The sequence below is a fragment of the Mus pahari genome, chromosome 10, assembly GCF_900095145.1.
Source record: "Mus pahari chromosome 10, PAHARI_EIJ_v1.1, whole genome shotgun sequence".
In the NCBI taxonomy this organism is placed as follows: Eukaryota; Metazoa; Chordata; class Mammalia; order Rodentia; family Muridae; genus Mus; species Mus pahari.
In genome coordinates, this window is record NC_034599.1 from 101,441,381 (window position 1) to 101,462,463 (window position 21,083).

Genomic DNA, 21,083 nt, shown 5'->3' on the forward strand with positions numbered 1-21,083 from the left:
GCGCGCGCGCGCGCGCGCGCCTGCATGTATGTATTCATGAATGAGTATATTTGTGTAAGAGTGTGTATGTTATATATACATATGTATGTGTGCATGAATAAGTATGTGTGTGAAAGAGTATATACATATATGTGCATGCATGAATGAGTGTGTGTGTGGTTGTGCATGTCACAGTATAGAGGTCAGAGCATAACTTTGTGGATCATTTCTCTCCTTTTACTTCGACATGGGTTGATGGGATCTAACAGAAGTTGCCAGACTTATGCAGAAACTCCCTCACCCTCTGAGCCATCTCGCCAGCTCTTATTTTTTTTTCCTTAGCATCTCTCTGTAGAGCCCAAACTATCCGCCTGTTGAAGTTTATGAGACCTGAGAACTGTGGGACTGTGATGGGCACATGGTCTGCCATGCGTTCCAGCACTGGAACCTTAGTTCCTTGAGCTGTTCTTAGAGCTGCCTTGTGCCCCCAACCTGCCCCTGTGGATTCTGGCTTCTGTGTGAGGCTCACATTCCCCTGGCCATGCTTGGTATCTTGTAAAGGGTCTGGATGTTCCAGGTGATGGCCGTGCCTCGCTTGTTGTGGTGGGGTTACCCTTTGCTTCTGTCATGTGAGTCTGCACACCAGAAGAGGGAGGGCATTAGGGCAGCTGCCATGTGGGTGCTGGGAATTGAACTCTGGAAGAGCAGCCAGTGCTCTAGACATCATTTTATCTTATTATTTTATCTCTTTGATGCAGAGTATTATATAGCCCAGGCTGGTTTCAAACTCGATATGTATCTGAATATGATCTTGGACTTCCTGTCTTTCTGGCTCTACATCCTGAGTGCGAGGAGTACAGTCATGTTCTACCACATCTGATGTACGCAGAGGTGGGCTTGAACCCAGAGCTTCATGCATGCTAGGCTAGCACTGTACTGCCTGAGCCACACCCCAGCCATGCTTCTGCTATTTTAGGGCAGTTCCGAGGGACCCTTGCCTTTCCTTCCCTCGGTTTTTCAAAGCTACACCATAGGGCCGGGTGTGGTGGCGCACGCCTTTAATCCCAGCACTTGGGAGGCAGAGGCAGGCGGATTTCTGAGTTCAAGGCCAGCCTGGTCTACAGAGTGAGTTCCAGGACAGCCAGGGCTACACAGAGAAACCCTGTCTCGAAAAACCAAAAAAAAAAAAAAAAAAAGGCTACACAGAGAAACCCTGTCTCGAAAAACCAAAAAAAAAAAAAAAAAAAGCTACACCATGGCCCTTTCCCACTGGGGTGCAGATCAGAGGAAAGGGGGAGGGATAGGTAGACATCTCTCATGGGCCCTAAGGGCTCCTAAATTCTAGTGAGATCTGGGAATACCTTCATTTTAGGGCAGGCCTAACGAGCTGAGTCCGTGCAGGATGTGCTGACCACTGCCGCACAGGTAACATCTGCCTGGGGCTTTGGCTTAGAAGGAGGCTCTGAGTGTCTTGTCTCATGTCCTGAGGCCGGGAACGGGAAGCTGTGTAAATTGGTCACAGGTGAGTGTCGCAGAGGTGATGGAACACTCAGTGCCTTGAGGCCTGTAGTAAGGAAGTACAACAGAATCCTAGGCATATGGAGGAGAGGGCACCACGCCATGCAATCGGACGTGCATATATAGTTGTGTCTTCTGAGACAGGGTCTCTCTGGCTGCCCTGGAACTCACTATACAGATCAGCTGGCCTCAGATTCACAAAGACCCACCCGCCTCAGCTGAGATTCAGAGGTGTGTGCCATGATGCCTGGGTTGTGCATACATATATTGTTTTATATTCTCTTTTAAGCAGTCTTGATATATAGCGTAGGCTGCCCTCAAACCGGCTTTGAACTCATGATCTTCTTGCCTGAGGTCTTGGGTGTGTGACATTGAATTGACCATATGAGTATTTTTTTATGTTACTAAAGTTCCTCTTTTTTTAATTATTTTTTGTAAATGAGTACACTGTAGATGTCTTAGGAGGAGGGCATTGGATCCTATTATAGATGGTTGTAAGCCACCATGTGGTTGCTGGGAATTGAACTCAGGACCTCTGGAAGAGCAGTCAGTGCTCTTAACCGCTGAGCCATCTCTCCAGTCCTACTAAAATTACTCTTGAAAGAACTATATAGTGTCTTCATTCGTCAGCTCCTGAAGTACCAGCCACTAGCACATCATGTGCCATGATAAGTAACAGCAACTTCACCTACATCCCTCTGCAGTGACATGGCTGAATGGCTTGCACTGGGTTCAGAGAAAGTATGTGTGGTCAAAGGGAAACATCCTGTTCATTCCTTTGGTTTAAAACTTTCCCATTGTACTTATTTTAAGCATGTGTGCATGTGTTATACATGTCTGCTTGTACAAGTCAGAAGATAACTTGTGGGTCAGTCTCATCCACCGTGTGGGTGCTGGGGAATCAAACACAGGTCATTGACCCACCAAACCAGCCCCTTTTGAATTTGGTTTTGCTTTTGTTTACTTTCTTTTTTTCCAATTTTCAATGGTCGCAAAGCTATGCAAAGACCGAAGCCGCTTAGCTTATTCTTAGAGATTAAGCCTGCCTCTAGGGTGACCCTGAGTCAAGGATAGGTAGGCATTAGAAGCCCCTGGAACTGAGCTGTCTCTTCTTCTTCTTCTTCTTTTTTTTTTCCCCAACATTTGTGTGTGTGTGTGTGTGTGTGTGTGTGTGTGTGTGTGTGTGTGTGTGTGTGTTTAGGTGCGTGTGCACCACAGGATGCATCAGGACAACTGGAAGGATTCATTTTTCTCCTTTTTCTATATGGGTTCCAAGGATTGAGCTCGGGGCTTCAGGCTTGGGGACAATTGTCTTACCACCTGAGCCAGCTTCACGGCCAAGCTGAGCTGCCTCCGATACCTAAGGATGTGTGATCTCCCTGGGTCATCACCACGGTCCTGAATAATGTGAGTTTTGTCTGCCTTCAGCCCAGCCCCTGTAGAGATGATGAACCCAAGGCTTCACCGGCCACCCTTCAGTGATGAGATTGATCTCAATGCTACCTTTGATGTGAGTACCCCTCCGGCCCAGACCTCCAGCTCCCAGCATTGCCTCCCGAAGAAGATCTGCCTGGAGAGGGCATGGTGAGTGTTGGTCCCCGGAGGTTCCTATGATCGGGAAGGCCATAGCTGAGTCACCTGTGGGTCCTGCCCCATGGCTCTGAGTGGTCGGTGTAGCTGCTTAGGCTAGGCTACAGCTTTGGGTCCAGCCCCTGTATCGTTGGCTTGAGTGGCACAAGCCTCAAGACGATGTGGTGGGATGTGAGTCTCAGTAGGGGAAGTCTGGATTGGTGGTGAGGCAGATATCCTAATTAATACTCTGTGTGCCTGCCCACCAGAGTCCTGGTGTGGGACTCCGAATTTTTCTCATGTGCCTTTGAGGTTCCTGCTTAACGCAGGACCATGTCAAACCATGATTCCATAACCCTACCACCTAGGGAAACATCCCATTTAGGCAGACAGGAAGACTTCTGTGCAGCTGTGAGGTGGGACCTGTTCTAGCCATGCCGTGGAGCAAGGAGGGGGAGGCCATCTCCTTGGCCAGGCACACGACTGTCCCCTTCATGTCCACGGGCCTGTGCTACTCCACAAAGGGAGCTCTTTTTACACTTGTAAACATTTCACTCATCTGGTTTTCCTGGGGTGGGGGGGGCTCATGTGGTGATCAGAGAAGTGTGTGTGTGTAAGAGTTGGCTCTCCTTGCGCCATGTGGAGACCAAGGATCCAGGTTGGGTTGACAGGCTTGGTGGCAGAGTTTTATCTGCTGAGCCATCTCTCTGGTCCTAAGAAAAACTTCACGTGAGACTTTGGATGTAAGAGAAAGGAACTGTTATGTCAGGCCATGACAGTGAGAGGGAACCCAAGGGCAAAACGGCTGGGCTCAACCCCCATACCGCACACTGCTGGCCCGGGCACTACCCCCATACCGCACACCGCTGGCCCGGGCACTACCCCCATACCGCACACCGCTGGCCCGGGCACTACCCCCATACCGCACACCTTTGGCCCGGGCACTACCCCCATACTGCACACCGCTGGCCCGGGCACTACCCCCATACCGCACACCTTTGGCCCGGGCACTACCCCCATACCGCACACCGCTGACCTGGTCGCAGTGAGAAGCCCAAGTCCTGAGGCTGCAGCAGAGAGCTGTGGGGTCCGCTCCATCCTCCGGCTTCCTCCTGTTCCCTCTTCAGCTGCCAGTTGAGGCTGTGAATGTTCATCCTCTGTGCATATAGGACATAGGCTGGGCTCCCTAGAACATGGTGAGGAGCCCAGGAACTTGGGGAACACTGAAATGAGAGACCAGACTGAAGCATGGTCCTATCTCCCTGACCCTGGAGCTAGTCTTTTGTGACTGTACTCGGGGAGGGACTGCTGAGGTACCTGCCCAGAGCAGAGCCATGATGGCAGCCTGCCACGTAGAGACTCCTGAAGAGCGTGTGCCCGCCATCTTGCTTACTTGCCTTCACATCTCATCTCACAGCTCTCCCATGCAGGATGTCCTCAAGAAAGTTCGCAAAGTCTCCAAGCCGGTAAGGGCCGGGTTCCTCAAAAGCATTCAGACAGTCCCACCCAGGCCTTGCCAGAACATGAAAACCTACCCCTCTAACCTGGGGATGGTAGTTTATACCTGTTATCCGGGGTTCAGGAAGCGAAGGCAGGAGGAGAACCCTGCAGAGTGAGTTCTGGGCATCCCGGGCTTTAGTGAGACCATCTCAAAACAAAATAAAACAAGAAAAAAGAAAAGCTCTACTTCTGAGAGCATGGGCTATGTTCAGGTTCAGGACTGAGACTCTTCAGAGCCATCCTTGGGCCCTGGCTCACTGTCCCCTGCCTCTAGTCCTTTCTCCATCACTGCTCCATGTCCTGTGCTGCTGTCTGGCTTGTCGTATCTGACTCTGGCATTATTCCAATAGGAGTCCCAGCTCTCACTGGGTGGCCAGCGATGTGTAGGAGAGCCAGATGAGGAACTGGCTGGCGCCTTCCCTCTCTTCATCCGGAATGCTGTCCTGGGTCAGAAACAGCCCAACAGGCCCACAGCAGAATCCCGTTGCAGCAGCACAGATGTGGTGCGTGTGGTGGCCAGCCTTGAGGGTGGGGCAGGGTCGTCAGCTCCCTATCCATTACTCTGACCCACCCATCTCTTCCCTCTCCCTAGGTAAGAATAGGCTTCGATGGGCTTGGAGGACGGACAAAATTCATCCAGCCTGTATCCTTTTGCTATGGCCATGGTCTGACCTGTGTCCCCAAGTTCCTTACTTCCATTGCCTACAGCCTAAGATGGGCCGAGCTGTGCCTTGCTCAGTGTCTCTGCACTTCCTGACCCAGGGTCTGCACTTTCCTTCCCTGTGTCCCAGTCCCCTCTCAAGCTTCTTCCTTGACATTACTTCCAGAGGGACACAGCCATTATCCGACCAATGCCTGTTAAGTCCAAGGCCAAGAGTAAACAGAAAGTGAGAATAAAGACTGTGAGTTCTGCTTCCCAACCCAAGCTGGATACCTTCTTATGTCAGTGAATGGTGACCAGAGTCATGTCTGCAATTAGTGGGCCAAGACCTGGCCAACTGGAAGTGTTTTTGGAAGATGGCTCCTCTTGGACCAGTCCAAGAGAGATGCCCAGAAAACACACTTCCTGTGTTCACTGCACCCTGCATCACACTGGGAAGCCATGTGACCAGTTTACTGTTTCAATCAGCAGGGCCTACTTCCAGTTGCAGGGTTTTGCTTATAGCTACAACCAGGTGTGGCTGGACTCCTTCTGTTTTTATAGGACAGGGTCACATTGACTCTGAGTGGATGGAAGTGCTGGAGGATCCCACACAGGCTGGAGGGCCCTGAGCTTGAACTCCTGCCTGCCTCCAGCTTATTGCTTGAAATTGTGGGGTGGGGAGGTGATAGGGAAAGGATGGGGAAGTTTTCTGTGTAAAATAAAAAGGTGTCTTTTCTTCTAGGCTCTGGCTGTATAAATTTGTACCAAAACCTTAGAAAATTTCTAGGCTTAGACCTAGTAGTTTTATCTCCAGGCATGGCTCTCTCCCAGGGCACAGGAAGACTAGCAAGAATGGCATCCCTGGGGCTGGCGAGATGGCTCAGTGGTTAAGAGCACCGACTGCTCTTCCGAAGGTCCAGAGTTCAAATCCCAGTCAACCATATGGTGGCTCACAACCATCAGTAACGAAATCTGATGCCCTCTTCTGGAGTGTCTAAAGAAAGCTACAGTGTACTTACATATAATAAATAAATAAATCTTAAAAAAAAAAAAAAAAAAGAATGGCATCCCTGCAGTCTAAACTGTAAACAAAGCGAGTGGGTGAGCCCAGTGAGTTCTAGCAAGCACAACAGATAACCACTGACCAACTGTTAGCCTCTAGGGCTTGGCTTCAGGACTTTCTCCAAGAGGATTTCCCTATTGGCCACTTGCCTGGGTAAGACGGCCTCAGCTGCTCCTGTTATTGGACAGGAGCTCTCCCGCTTTCCTCTCACACCACATGCCTCATGCTGAAGACACATCCACTTGCCAGGAAATGGAAAGGAGCCTGAGGTTATCTGATGGAGATGATAGCCTTATGTGATGCTTAGCTTTGATTGGCAACTCAGCATGATCTAGAGTCATGTGGAAAGGGCCTCTCAGTGAGATCTAGATTAGCTTGGCCTGTGGGCATGTCTGTGGAGGGCTATCTTGATTGTGCCTACTATAGGTTGGCACCATTCCTCCCTAGGTGGAGGATCCTGGGCTGTTTAATGAGCAGAGCTGAGCACAAGAACGCGTGCACTCTGTCTGCTCTGAGCACTACCCACTGCTCCACCCTCTGCCTAGACTTCCCTGCAATGAACCTGTAACCTGAATCTTGAAGCTAAAATAAAAACTTTCTCCCCTAAGTTGCTTTGGCAGAGTATTTTATAACAGTAACAGGAAGGTAACTTAGACAGCTGCGGGTGTTGAACCCATTTGGGGATGAGAGGCGCCAACGAGGTTTAGCGAGGGGAATTGCACCATCTGGGTGAAAACAGGCTGGCTGCTAGCACATGCAGGCTGGGCTTAGGTGAATTATCTGCAGTATTCTCTGTACAGTGGCTGACAGCTCCAACCACCAGTGGTGGGAATCTGTAAGTCAGGCTGTAGGTGAGGAACTCAGGAAGTTAAACAAGTGAGGTAGAGAGAGAGTGGGTCTGATTCCATTTACAGTGTCTAGAACAGGTAAATCTGTAGAGACAATATAATGGCTAGGAGTGGGTGCTGGAGTTACTGCCTACTGCTGACAGTTTCTGTGATAAAAGGAATTTAGAAATCTGATTGTCCCTTCCCCCCCTGAAAAAAGTATGACCCATAAAGGTACACAGGGAGAAAATGTGTTTGTAGATTAGAAAGCTTAGTATTTTTGGTTGGTTTTGGAGTGTGTGTGTGTGTGTGAGAGGGAGGGTTGGAGTGGACTCATTGTGAAGCTCTGACTGGCCTGGAACTTCTGGAGATCCACCTGCCTCTGCCTCCCAAATGCAACACAACCCCCAGCGACGTCACAGTTTCTAAGAGGTGAACTTTTCCATTTGTGTCAGGTATTTTGTCACAGTGACAGAAAGCTGAGTAACATAAGGTCACAGGGGGGACTGCCTCCAGAGGGATGAACATGGTCCCTGGAGGACTGCCTTCAGAGGGATGGACATGGTCACTCAGGGACTGCCTCTGAAAGGATGGACATGGTCACTGAGAGGCTGTCTCTGAGGGATGGATGTAGTCACTGGGGGACTGACTGCCTCCAGAGCGGATGAGCATGGTCCAAGGGTTCCCTTGAAAGTAAGTTGTTATAAAAAGAACAAGACTCACGTGGCAAGCCTGGGTCCATGTATAGTGGTACACATTTGTATTCACATTAGTATAAAGGTGGAAGTTATTGTCAATCACACAATGAGTTCCAGGGCAGCCTGGATTACATGAGATTCCCTCCCTAAAACAAAAACAACGACAGAACTTTAAAAAGCACGGCTGAGTATGTAGCTCTGTCGGTAGAGTGCCCAGCTTCACATAATCTGAGTGTGGCGGTGCCATCCCCATTTAGGAGATAAAGGCAGAAGGATCAGAAGTTCAAGGTCATCCTTGACTATAATGAGCCAACCTGGACTATGTGGGACCCTGTCCCTAAAAAACAAAGATAGGGACTGGAGAAATAGCTCAGTGGTTAAGGGCACTTGCTCTCCCAGAGGTCCTGAGCTGTTTCCAGAACTCACACGGCAGTTCACAACTGTCTGTAACTCCAGTTCCAGAGGATTCTACACCCTTTTCTGGCTTCCACGGGCACCAGGTGGCACGTATACACGCAGGCAAAACAGTCATGCATGTAACATTTTAAAAAGATCAAAGCAACAACTATAGGAGCAGTGAGATAGTGCAACGGGTTACTCATTGCCAAGTCTGGTGACCTGTGTTCAGTCCCAAGAACCCAAGTGGGAGAAGGAAAAAGCTAACATCACAAGGTAGTTCCACATGCTTGCTATAGTCATAATAAAGTAAAATAAAAACGTCAAGGTTGGGAGTAGCGGTTCGCACCTTTAACTCTGGCACTCAGGAAACACGGACAAGCAGCTATCTATGATTTCAGCCAGGTCTGCATAGCAAGTCCCAGACCAGACCACATAACTCAACTGACTGGTGATGGTGCATGCCTTTCATGCCGGCACTCAGAGACAAGGGCAGGGGAATGTCTGAGTTCGAGGCCAGCTTGGTTTACACAGAGAAACCTTGTCTTTAAAAAAAAAAAACAAAACAGCCAGGTGTGGTGGCGCACGCCTTTAATCCCCAGCACTTGGGAGGCTAAGGCAGGCGGATTTCTGAGTTTGAGGCCAGCCTGATATATAGAGTGAGTTCCAGGACAGCCAGGGCTACACAGAGAAACCCTGTCTCAAAAAACCAAAAACCAAAACCAAAACCAAAACAAACAGTAGCAAGATGGATCCAGTGCTACTAGTGCCTTCGAGCCTCCTGTAGTGACAGCAACCGCTTTCTTATTGGAACTGAGCCCACTCCACAGGAGGGAACTCATGTCTGGTATTATAAACCTGATCAAAAAACAAACAACCAAACAAACAAAAACAACAGTGGTTGGGTAGGTCACAGGCCCTCGTGGGAGAACGACAGTCACATTAATGACCTTAGTGCGGGGCTGCTGTTGGCTTTCATCAGAGAGGTTCCTTTTGTGGTGGGCAGTGGTGTCTGCGGGGACTCCTAGCCGGTCAGTGTGTGGAGAAGTGACCTGAATGTCCAGCCCTGAAGGAACTATCTTGGTCAGCTCTAGCCAAGGCTCAGGGAACACATGCCGTGGAAAAGGGGACGCGATAGCTTTAGAAGCAGAGGATGGAATCTCTGCAGAACACGATCTTCCAGCCACAAACGGCTCTTGAACTCACAGTAGTTGTGACCTGTGCAAGATCTGTACAAAATTTGGGCTTGTGAGCATCCATCATGAGAGGAACAGAGACTCATGAGGCCTCGCCCTTCCAGGAGGGCGAGACGTTTTCTCTAGTTCTGTGGCCACTGATAAGGTGTCTATGGCTTCCATAAATAACCTCTCACCCATCCTCTTGTATGAAATGTTCTACAAAACTCACCGAGTCACCAAGAGGAACAGCAAGAGTGGGAGGAGGACCGAGAAGCTAACGGGTAAATATGATCAAAATGTACACGTATGGAAGTGCTGTAACGAAGCACATTATTATGTGTAATTAATACATGCTGATGGAACACACACGCACAAATACTCATGAACAGTACACAGCAACACCCTGTATTATTTTCACAACTTATTGTGAGTCTACAGTTATTTCAAAACAAAAGTTTTTAAAAAAAAAAAATATATATATATATATATATATATATGACACAAGTCTTCATTTTGTGGCTGCCCTGAGCTTCTCATTTCTCAGGTGTAACTCAGAGTCACTGGCCTCTTATAACACTGGGACTTATCCAGGCGATAAACCCCAGTTGGCCTGCAGAGGGCTGACATCTGTCCTCATTCACTGGGAGGACCAGGAACCAACTCAGTCTAGTTTCACTTTTGGTTTCCTGAAACCACAGAGGAGCCAGAGAGAGAGCTGTAACCAGCAGCAACCAGCGCTTTGGTGCCTGTTTGCATCAGCGCCAAGTCTAGTTTTCCTTCCCACTCTCCTGTGAGCCTTACAGCCTCCTCTCCAGCCCCACGACTGAGGATGGATGAGGAACTATACTCCAGGCAGCTGTGAGTCTCAAGGTGGGATAACAAAGTCGGGTGGTTTCCAGACCTTTGGTCCCCAGCTGCCACCTCCTTCTTCTTAACCACAGGTATGTAGTGGGCCTGCCTGCTATGCAGAAGATCCAAGAAGCCAAAGTCTTGCTATGTGGCCTGCAGGGTCTGGGAGCTGAGGTGGCCAAGAACCTGGTCCTTACAGGTGTGGGCAGCCTCACCCTGCATGATCCCCATCCCACCTGCTGGGCTGACTTGGCTGCTCAGGTAAGAGTTCTTGGGGTCTCTATGCTGCCTCCCAGAGCAGAGGCCAAAGGGGAGTCTCCTATGAAGCTGCACTGAGCTGTCCTTAGTTTTTCCTTTCAGAAAAGAGCTTGGGAAGGAGCAGGGCTGAGGCATCTCAAGCGCAGTTGGCTCAGCTCAATGAAGCTGTCCAGATCTCCGTCCACAGAGGTGACATCACCGAGGACCTGCTACGGGGTTTTCAGGTGCTTACCCCAGCGCCACTTTCCGTGCTAGCCTAGTACCTCCCTCCTGCCCTTAACGGCAGAGAAGGTGGCAAGTGATTCCGGGCCTGCTGATCAATCATGGTGTCCATCTAGGTAGTGGTGCTGACTGACTCCAAGTTGGAGGACCAGCTGAAGGTGGGAACCTTGTGTCACAAGCATGGAGTCTGTTTCCTGATGGCCGAAACACGGGGCCTTGTGGGGTGAGGAGACTCCCTGTGTACCCCCACCACATCACTGCCAGCAATGGATCCCAATGCTTTGCCCAGCCCTCAGCTTGCCCCTGTCCTCCCCGACTCAGCCTCAAGCATGCAAGGATGCTCTTATTTCTGGACTACGGTCTTGCCCTTGTTTCTCCACCTCAGCATGCAGACCTGCTCTGGTGTGCCCTGCATGCCCAAACCAAAGTCTCCACGACTTTCCTATAATTCCTTCCCCTCTGGGCTTGTCCTAGTGCCCCCTACTCACAACTGATGAGAGTCCTCAGTAACTTCCACCAATCACACTAGGCGGTTATTCTGTGATTTTGGTGAGGACTTCACTGTCGTGGACCCTACCGAGGTAGAACCCATGACGGCTGCCATCCGGGACATCTCTCAGGTGGGTGCTCAGATGGTTTCCCTGATGTCCAGAGAAAGGTGCCAGGGCCTGTGGAAGGTAGGTACAGGCACTCTGAAGACAAGCCATCTCTCACTCAGGGTTCCCCCGGCATTGTCACCCTGAGAGGAGGCACCAAAAGACATTCCTTCTACGATGGGGACTTGGTGGTTTTCTCAGACATTGAAGGCATGGTTGAACTCAACAGTTGTTCTCCACAGCCTGTTCGTGTGCAGAGTAAGCCAACCCTGCTCCAACTACTGCCTCAGCTGTGTGGAAACAAGTTATATTTAGGGGGTCATAACTTACTAGGATGGCTCTCTCGCAGAAGACGGGTCCTTGGAGATTGGAGATACCACAACTTTCTCCCGTTACTTGAGAGGTGGGGTTGTCACCGAAGTCAAGAGACCCAAGACCGTGAGGCATGTGCGTATAAGTACACCTGAGGTGGGAGCACCAGGCTACGTGAAGGGGTGCGTAGTGTTCTAGACCTGACCCTGAGCCAAGCAACCCCAACCCCCTACAGAAGCCCCTGGACATAGCTCTGCTTCAGCCCCACGTGGTAGCCCAGAACACTCAGGAAGTACAGCGTGCTCACTGCCTACATCAGGCCTTCCATGCACTGCACAAGTTCCAGCAACTCCATGGCCGGCTACCCAAGCCCTGGGATCCTGTGAGTGGCCCCACATCGCACAATACACGGCCTCTGCCTCCTTGGGTCTCACCTTTCAGATCTCACCCCACTGGAGGCTGTGCCCATAGACGTACCAGGCCTACCGCCTGGAGATGCCTGCTTGCTCCATCCTTAAGCCATCACAAGCAGGTTGGAAGCTGTGCTCACTTGAGGATGCCTTCAATGTCTCTGGCTGGACATCCTTTGGGAGCGCTTCGCTGCCTAGCAGCAATGTCAGGCTTTCCCACTTAGGAATCTGCTGCTTCCGTGGAACAGGGTAGACGGGTGCCTGAAGGCTTTGAGTGGGAGGTTAGAATTCAAGCTGGGGCTACTAGGCCCACATATGCTATGCCTGAATGCCATCCCACAGGATGACGCAGAGACTGTGGTGGGGCTGGCCCAGGATCTAGAGCCACTAAAAGGGACAGAAGAGTCACTGGATGGGGCTCTCCTCCGGACAATTGCCCTGAGTAGCGCTGGTACCTTAAGCCCCATGGCAGCCATTCTGGGAGGAGTGGCTGCCCAGGAGGTCCTGAAGGTAGGCACATGTGGGGAAAGGGAGGGACTGGGAAAGCGGGCAGGTAGTGTGTGTGCCAGAGGGCACCCATACCCAGCAGCAGCCACAGAGCACGTTACCAACCCAGCTGTAGCCCTCAGATGGTATCCAAGGGGAGAAGGAATTAGGAGTTGGCAGAGGCTCTCAGACTGATGTACCCACCCCTAGGCCATCTCCCGGAAGTTCATGCCCCTGGATCAGTGGCTGTACTTGGACGCCCTTGAATGTCTTCCAGAAGACGAGACGCTCCTTCCCAGTCCTGAGGACTGTCAACCAGTGAGAACTGGGAGGTGAAAGCCTTGTTCCAAACTAGAGTTAGATGCCGGGCATGGAGGCGCATGCCTTTAATCCCAGCACTCGGGAGGCAGAAGCAGGCAGATTTCTGAGTTTGAGGCCAGCCTGGGCTACAAAGTGAGTTCCAGGACAGTCAGGGCGATACAGAGAAACCCTGTCTTGAAAAAACCAAAAACCAAAAACCAAAAAACAAAAAACAAAAAACAAAAAACAAAAACAAAAACAAAACTAGAGTTAGGCTGGGTGTGATGGCACACGCCTTTAATCCCAGAACTTGGGAGGCAGAGACAGGTGGATTTCTGAGTTCGAGGCCAGCCTGGTCTACAAAGTGAGTTCCAGGACAGCCAGAGCTACACAGAGAAACCCTGTCTTGAAAAACCAAAAAACCAAAACCAAACCAAAACAAAACAAAAAAACTAGAGTTAGAGGAGAACCCAGAAAAACACCTCTGAGGTCCAGATTAAACAACTCAGTAAAGGCACAGGCTGTCAGCCATCAGTGGCCGTTATCCGTGTTCCCTAGAGAAACTGCCGATACGATGGGCAAATTGCTGTGTTTGGGACTGGTCTTCAGGAGAAACTGAGTGACAAACACTACCTCTTGGTGAGCTGGGGGATGCTAGTGGGGATGTCTTTGAGAAGTCCACACCATGTGCTCTGGCTAAGACTGTTCCTGCCAACAGGTGGGTGCTGGTGCCATTGGCTGTGAGATGCTCAAAGTCTTTGCCCTAGTGGGCCTGGGAGTTAGGGCGAATGGAGGTGTGACCGTTGCCGACATGGACCACATAGAACGCTCCAACCTCAGCAGGCAGTTCCTCTTCAGGCCCAAGGACATTAGGGTGAGTGCTGGCCCACCCTATGTCCTTGCGTCTCAGGTCGCTCTCCCGTAATGCTCCCGTGTCCTCTCTGCCCAGAGGCCCAAGGCAGAGGTGGCCGCCGCAGCAGCCCATCGTCTCAACCCAGACCTACAAGTGACTCCGTACACCTCCCCACTGGATCCCACCACAGAGGACATCTACGATGACAGCTTCTTCTCCAGGGTGGACGGTGTTGTTGCTGCTTTGGACAGCTTCCAGGCCCGTGAGTCCCTCACTTGGAGCCAAGCCCATGCCCGAGCCCCTGGCAGCCTCACTCCACACCCTCTGCCCCTTTGCCAGGGCACTACGTCGCTGCTCGATGCACCCACTACCTGAAGCCACTGCTGGAGGCAGGCACCCAGGGCACCCGGGGGAGTGCTTCAGTGTTTGTGCCCTATGTGACAGAAGCCTACAGAGGTCCTGCCTCGGACGAAACTTCTGAGGATGTTCCCTACCCTGTGTGTACCCTGAGGCACTTCCCCAGCACGATGGAGCACAGCCTGCAGGTTAGTACATTGTACCCTCCCCATCTCAAGCCTCAACTGCAGATCTGTTCCTCATCTAATATTTTATCATCCTCCCTCCCACCCCCACAGTGGGCCCAGGATCAATTTGGGGGGCTCTTCAGACTCTCTACAGAGACCATCAACTGCTACCAACAGTAAGGCCAACAACGGAGGTAGGTAGGAGTCCAGGACTCCAGGCACAGAGTTCGGTCTCAAATGTCGTCCTCCCTCTGCAGGACATGCACTTCCCTGTTGGCCACGCATAGGACAGAGACGCTGGCCTTACTGAAGCAAGTGATGGGTGTCCTGAGAACTCGGCCACAGACCTGGCGAGACTGCGTGGTGTGGGCTCTTGGCCACTGGCAACTGTGCTTCCATGATAGCATCGTGGAGCTGCTGAGACACTTCCCATCGGATAAAGTAGGTAGTCAGAGGCTGGGCGGCTGACGGCTCTGGGAGACCAGACAGCCCAACGGCCTTTATTTCCTCAGGTGCTGTTCTCATCGGGATCCAAAACATGTCCACATCCCTTGCAGTTTGACCCCAACCAAGTGAGTGGTGTCAGCAGACCTGAGTCCCCCGAGGTTAGACACCACCTCTGCATTCTGCTAAGATGCACGGATGCTAAGAGAGAGCCATGCTTGTGCAAATTCAAGGGTCTGTCCTTGAGAGAGGTAGGCATTCAGACAGATCCACAGAAGGGCAATGCATCCCATCCCATGCACCCATGGTCCTGCTCTCTGCCTGGCTGCAGGACATGCATTTCCTCTACGTACTGGCAGCTGCCAACCTGTATGCACGGATGCATGGGCTGCCTGGCTCACAAAGTCAGTCTGCACTCAGGGAACTGCTGAAGCAGCTGCTAGAGTCTGATTCCACGCCCCAGAACCTCTTCTCTGCTGAACATGGTGAGGTCCCAGTCTTAGACAGCTCTTCTTGCCCCCTCCCCCCACGGGTCTTCAGCCTGTGCTTAGAAGGAAGACGGGTCCTAAAAGCCAGACAGCCAACTTACTTCCTTTTCTCTGGTCCTCTTTGGTTTTGTTTGTGTGCTCATTTAGTTTTTATTTTGTATGTATGAGTATTTTACCTACATGTATACTTATATACCATGGGTGTGCCTGGTGCCCACAGAAGCCAGAAGAGGGTATCAATCCCCTGAAACTGGAGTTACCATGTAAGCGCTGGGACTCGAACTAGAGTCCTTTACAAGAGCAACAAGTGCTCTTAACTGCTGAGCCCTTGTTGCTCAGGCTCTCTGGGCCTCTTACTTTGCTGATTAGTTTGTTTCTGTCCTCTAGTCCCTCAGTAGGTCCTCTCTCTGCTGCCTAAAACAGTTCTCTTGAGAGACTTTTAGAATTTGAAAAAAAAAATCTGAGGAGTGCCTAGCTGTGGTCCTGGGTGAAGACAGAGCCACATGGGTAATCATAGCGGAAGAGTGGGGCTGCAAGGACATAGATGTCAGCATCAAGAAGAAAGTCCTTAGTTAGACCAAGTGGCAGTGGATGGCAGGTTTGGCAGAGCCCAAGAACGGACACGAGGCTCTAGAGTACAGGAAATGAGTTAAGGACTGAGCCCATGCCCTGCTCCCTGACAGACCAGGAACAGTTGAAGGAACTGCAGGAAACCCTGGACGACTGGAGGAAGGGGCCCCCGCTGCAGCCTGTGTTGTTTGTGAAGGTGGGGTCCCAAGATGGGGTGAAGAACTGGGCTGGGAGGGAGGGCGGGTAAGGAAGCAGGCCAGTTTGAGAACCTGGGTTTCCTCCCGTCAAGGCTGTGGAAGCAGCTCATGCCCCTTGCATCTCGGCCACACTGTGTGGCAAAGGCGGGAGATGGTGGCTACCCAACCACAAAACTGTCCAGAGGTCTGTCAGTGGCCTGCAGGTGGCCATGCTGAGGGACACCACTGCAGTGGTGACACTCCTGTGATCTGGGCCTGGCAGGATGATGACAGCAACTTCCATGTGGACTTTGTGGTAGCAGCGACAGACCTGCGATGTCAGAACTATGGGATCCTTCCAGTTAACCATGCTCGGGTAACTTCACCCCTTTGGGGCTCAGGCCTAGAAGCGAGTGGCAAACCTGATCCCTGAACCTTGAGCCCAGACCAAATGCCCTGTCTTTGACAGATCAAGCAAATCGTGGGCCGAATTATCCCAGCCATTGCTACCAGTACAGCAGTTGTGGCAGGCTTACTGGGCTTGGAGCTCTATAAGGTGGTAAGCGGGCTCCGGCCCTGTGGTACCTTTCGTCACAGCTATCTGCACCTGGCTGAAAACCACTTCATCCGCTCAGCGCCTTCTGCCCCAGCCGTCCAGTCGGTGAGCCTCTGATGCCCCCTGTTCCCACTGGGCCTGAATTTTCCCTCTACTTGCCCAAGCAAACAGTTCTCTCTCTAGCTGTGGGCTCTCTCCAGGCCCCAGACTATGGGGGAGTCCTCTAGACTCCATCCAGCGCCCTTTCTGCTATGAACCTAGACTGGGGCCTGTCAGACACAGGAAACAGCCATCAGCCATACCTTCCAGCAACCCTGCAGTCCAGGGTCTGGGGGAGCTGCAGCTTTAACTCATTAGTGGAGCCAGACATCCCCCATGGCCCCCTCCTTCTCTGTAATATCCTGGTGGGAAGGAGGAGGGAGGGACAACCGTAGACTCAGCCCCAGAAAGAATCTAGCTTCCTTTTGAGGAGTCCTGTTCTGTTCACTTCAAGCCAAGTTAAAGGGCATCCGGCTTGCTACCAGGAGTGTGGGTCTCAGCCCTATGGAACAGAATGTTTACCACTACATTGTAGTGCACCAAGATCTGGGCATCCCTGGTATGTGGGCATGAATCAGGCTTGCACATCTGTGTGCCAGATGGAAGAGCAAGATCTTCCTCAGTGTGACTATGTGCGTGTGGGCACATATGTGGGTGCTGTTGGTTTTATGTATGTGGGGGGGGGGNGGGCTGGGGAGGGTTGTTCCTATGAAGACAGGATAGCAATGCCTCCAACTGTGTGCCCAGGCTCTGCCCCAGTTGGCATTTCCCTGAGGCACAGGAAAGAGGACAGAATAAATGCCCTCACAAGGAGAGAGGACAGAGGTCACCAGCCAGCCTAGGGTCCCTCTGGACAAGCACACGGAATGCTTTGGTGAGGTGCCCCACTGTTAGCCAGCACAGAGGCTGCCTTTGTCTATAGCATGGGGGTGGGTAGGAGTCCCCATCCTGCCTTTAGCCTAGTCTCTGCTCCACCCCAGTACGTTTTCTGACGGTTGGGAGGGCCTCTTTGTCCTGGATGCCTGCTGCATCATCAGCCCTCGGCTATAGGTACCAAAACTTTTGACCCGGGAAGATGGGACAAGGATAAAAGCTTCTATAGACTGCATCCCTGTTAGCAGGGCGTTTCTGAGTCAATAGGGTTCCATTGTTACCATGCCCTTGGTTTCTGCATGCCTGCGAGCAGTCCAAAGCCCTATATGTAAGGGCTGCGGAGTAGCAGAAACTGTAGCTCCCAGCTCCCAGCCTCCCCTTAGAGGAACAAGCCGCTTTATCGGAGACTCCAGCGACGCAGCTCCAGCTTCCTCAGGAAGCAGCCCCACTCTCCTCCCCCCCCCCCTCCAGCTGGCCTGTGCGATGGACGTCTGTTTCCCCATACAGGGCCCCATAACTCCATTTCCTGTGCTGGCCCCAGCCTGGGCGGGGAGGGGGCTGAGACTCTGGGCCCAGATCCCACCTTCCACCCCCCCCCCTTGGCTGCAGCTCCCTGCCTCTAGAGTGGCTCCTCCTCTAGGAAAAGCTGCTAGTTAACTGGGCCAGGGGTTGCAGGTTTGTGTGAGAAATCCCTAAATCCCCCTCACCTCCATTCTGTAGTTCCGTCACCTGCAATGGACCTGTTGGCACCGCCTGAAGGTGCCTGCTGTGCAGCCTGAGAGGACACTGGAGTCACTGCTGGCCCATCTCCAGGTATGCCCTGTCTCCACTCAGTTCCTGGCCCAGCCCAGCCCGGCCCAATGGGCATCTGATGTATATCTTCTAGGAAGAACATGGATTGAATGTGGAGAGGCTTCTCCACGGCCAGGCTCTGCTCTATTCTTCAGGATGGCCGTCTGAAAAGCAGGCTCAGCACCTGCGCCTCAGGTGAGCCGGTCGGAGCCAGGCTCTACCATGTCCCTGGAGGTTGAGCATGGGTGACAAGGTCTTTTTCTCATCCCCATTTTAGGCCCCTCACACCTTCTAGAAGCATTCTTCCACCAAATGGAGCCACCAAATGGGCCTGGGAGGGGGAAGGGGGATTTCAGTAGCTGTCTGCTTGGCCAGCCCCCTTGGCTCCCCATACCCTGCCCAGCCCCCATCTCTCTTCACAGCCTACTCTCAAGGGACACACAGCTTCCTGCCTCTTGCCTGCCCCACCAGCTGCTCCTAAAATAGTTTCAGATGTTTCCTGCCTTGGGCCGCTCCTGCTCCTGGTTGGGGCTCTTGAGGGCTCACCAGCACCCTCTCATCCACATGAGGTTGCCCCCTGTCTGCCTTGACTCACCTACACAATCTCCCCTAAACCCCCTCCCATACCAGGGTGACAGAACTGGTTCAGCACGTGACCGGCTGGGAGCCCAAGCCTGGGCTGGGGGTTCTGGTGTTCGAGCTGAGCTGTGAGGGCGAAGACGAAGAAACGGCCTTCCCTCCTCTGCACTATGAGCTGTGACGAGGTAGCCACCATGACGTCACTTGGCCAGAACAAACTCTGCATAAAATTCCTGTGTCTTCAGCCCACAGCAGATACCTCAACAATAAAACCTTGTTGAAGGAAGGCACAAGAGGAGTGGATGGTAGAAAATGAATGGTAGGGTACACAAGGATGATACGGGTAAGACAGAAACCCTGGAAAAGGAGAGGGAACATTCTAGAGTGGCCTGTCTTCCTTGTGCTCCACAGGGCTGGAGACACTTCCTGAAGCCTCAGGAGTATGGAACCAGCAGTTTGGGAAAAAAAGCTTTTATTGTCCCCTAGCTGGAGGACAGGGTCAGAGGTAGCTGACATCATTGTAGATAATAGGTTGGCGGCTTCGACAGTTCATGAGGGCTGCAAATCGTGAGATGTCTGCAGGCAGGTCAGGTTCTGGGCGAGGTGGGCATGACAGCCTCTTGCCTGCCATAGCTGTCCGTCGAGCCCTGGCCAGCCTACGCCGTAGCTGCTCAGAGAGACCAAGCAGGAACTGAGGGGGTCGAGCCCGTGCTCGGGGTACATCTCCATCACTCCCCTCGCTGGTTGCCTCAGGCAACTCCATCCAATTGTGAACTAAATCAGCAAAACAGTTATCTCCTAGCACCAGGGGCTGCCGACTGCGGCCCCTGTTCAGCAGGGCTGCCGTCCAGTCCTCGGCTTCCAATCCCTGCCAATGTTCCAGGCAAGCATCTGGGGTGGACTTGGGCCTCGGACGGTGGGCAGGAGGTATGTCAGTTACGGCTGCCCTACTGCGCATGGGAATGTCGCTGACTGAAAAACGCTGGCTATGAGGCTGACGTTCTCGGGGTGCTTGGCGCTGGGGTACAGATGGCTCTTCCTCTCGCCATGTACTGCCTGACACCTCTGAGAAGCCAGAGTCCCAATCTAGAGCATGCTCCCTAGGACATCCCAAGGGTACACCCTTGTCTTCTGCTACCAAGCCTTCCTCCTCTTCCTCTTCTACGCAGCAGACAGAGTCCTCTTCCAAAACATCAGAGGCCCTGAGCTGGCGCTTTGGCCGTATATTTTTATCAGTTCTGGGTTTTGGTTGCAGTGGGCCAGACATTGGAGGTGAGCCTGTGTCCCGAGCACACAACTGGAGAGAAAGATAGGGCAAATGTTGGTCAGGGATCTCTCAGTCCCTGACTCCTTAGTGTCTAACCAAGCCAGCCTGGAGAATGGAGGTTTCAGAAGGGCTTGAAAAACCTTTGGGCAGCAAGGCGGAACTGTAAGCACAGGGCCCACATGGGGGCACTGGCACTCGAGGCTCATGTGGCTCCCATCCGCAGAGCTGGTGGCAGTCCGGCAGGCTGCAGCACGCAGGGCCGGGCAAGTCAGCACGCGCCACCAGGGCGGGCAGGCAGAGTAGAGGAAGGAGGTACAGGCCAGCCCGTGGTAGGGGATGTCCACGGCAGCACAGCACTTCTTTAGGCCCTGGGTGCTCCCTGTCGGTCCCCAAAAGAAACTTCTCTTCCCCAACTCTCCTTCCCCTCCCACCCCCTCCGCCAGCAGGGCCAGCTGGGCGCCTGTTACCTGATGCCCAGAACAGTTCCCAACCGTCAGAAACCCGAAGCGGGCCATCTGGGCCATCTGTAGCGCGCTACCCTGCCCCCATCCTGACTCTGATGGGCACCCGGAGTCCACCCGGTTGTCGTTTGTTGTTCCATTCAGGCGACAGCCACGCACCCCACACACATCTTCACAACCACACCCACTCTAAAGACTCACCAGTTCCCAGCGGAGCTGGCTCAGGAAGCTGTCAAGCCGAGCGCTGTGCATGCTGGTGCTGGTGCTGTACACTCTCCAGGTCGGCCGGCTCATCCGCTGATCACCCGCGGGAGCGGCGCAGAGTGGGCCGGGTCGGCCCGCGGGTAGTGGCGTCCTCACCCTTGCCTTACTCCAAGGCTCCTTGCTCTCCGTAGCTCCAGCCGCTGCCGCCCCAACATCTGGCAGCCGCGCCCCGCCCCTCCCCGGCGCCCTAGCCAATGGAGGCGGGCGGGATGAAGTTGTCCTGCCCCTTTCAGCCCCGCCCTCCAGCCCCCGCTCTACTGGTGGAGCCTGGCTGTAGTAGCACGAGAGACCAGAGTGCAGCTCAAGACCCCTTCCCTTTATGTCTCAAAAAGTTTAGTTAACCGGGCTGTAACGCAGTTCCGACACGACCCCCTCCCGCCCCCGCACATTCAT

At 52.6% G+C, this 21,083-nt stretch overlaps 3 protein-coding genes across 3 annotated transcripts in view; 2 read left to right on the forward strand and 1 right to left on the reverse strand.

Moving 5' to 3' along the window:
* Traip (TRAF interacting protein) overlaps positions 1 to 5,794 on the forward strand; it is a 20,003-nt gene extending 14,209 nt beyond the window's left edge. The window contains exons 11-15 of the mRNA XM_021207352.2: positions 2,926 to 3,081; positions 4,484 to 4,532; positions 4,917 to 5,069; positions 5,159 to 5,209; positions 5,394 to 5,794. Of these exons, the coding sequence (XP_021063011.1) occupies positions 2,926 to 3,081; positions 4,484 to 4,532; positions 4,917 to 5,069; positions 5,159 to 5,209; positions 5,394 to 5,516 (532 nt within the window). The 3' untranslated portion in view covers positions 5,517 to 5,794. The remainder of the gene's footprint in view (positions 1 to 2,925; positions 3,082 to 4,483; positions 4,533 to 4,916; positions 5,070 to 5,158; positions 5,210 to 5,393) is intronic.
* Positions 5,795 to 10,076: 4,282 nt separating this feature from the next.
* Positions 10,077 to 18,981, forward strand: Uba7 (ubiquitin like modifier activating enzyme 7). Its single transcript, XM_029543749.1, has 24 exons — positions 10,077 to 10,229; positions 10,313 to 10,481; positions 10,568 to 10,702; positions 10,817 to 10,923; positions 11,230 to 11,320; positions 11,419 to 11,554; positions 11,646 to 11,743; positions 11,844 to 11,990; positions 12,361 to 12,528; positions 12,715 to 12,822; positions 13,363 to 13,443; positions 13,523 to 13,678; positions 13,754 to 13,919; positions 13,997 to 14,202; positions 14,293 to 14,357; positions 14,439 to 14,622; positions 14,694 to 14,753; positions 14,957 to 15,110; positions 15,797 to 15,879; positions 16,143 to 16,235; positions 16,329 to 16,520; positions 18,048 to 18,140; positions 18,214 to 18,314; positions 18,750 to 18,981. Exons 1-24 carry the CDS (start codon positions 10,201 to 10,203, stop codon positions 18,877 to 18,879), a joined length of 2,952 nt encoding a protein of 983 aa, XP_029399609.1. The 5' UTR covers positions 10,077 to 10,200; the 3' UTR covers positions 18,880 to 18,981.
* Positions 18,982 to 19,157: 176 nt separating this feature from the next.
* On the reverse strand, positions 19,158 to 20,841 carry Inka1 (inka box actin regulator 1). Its single transcript, XM_021207585.1, has 2 exons — positions 20,628 to 20,841; positions 19,158 to 19,995 (listed from the first exon to the last, which is right to left on the reverse strand). The coding sequence occupies exons 1-2, from the start codon at positions 20,718 to 20,720 to the stop codon at positions 19,198 to 19,200; spliced, it is 891 nt and encodes a 296-aa protein (XP_021063244.1). The 5' UTR covers positions 20,721 to 20,841; the 3' UTR covers positions 19,158 to 19,197.
* Between the last annotated feature and the right edge of the window lie 242 nt (positions 20,842 to 21,083).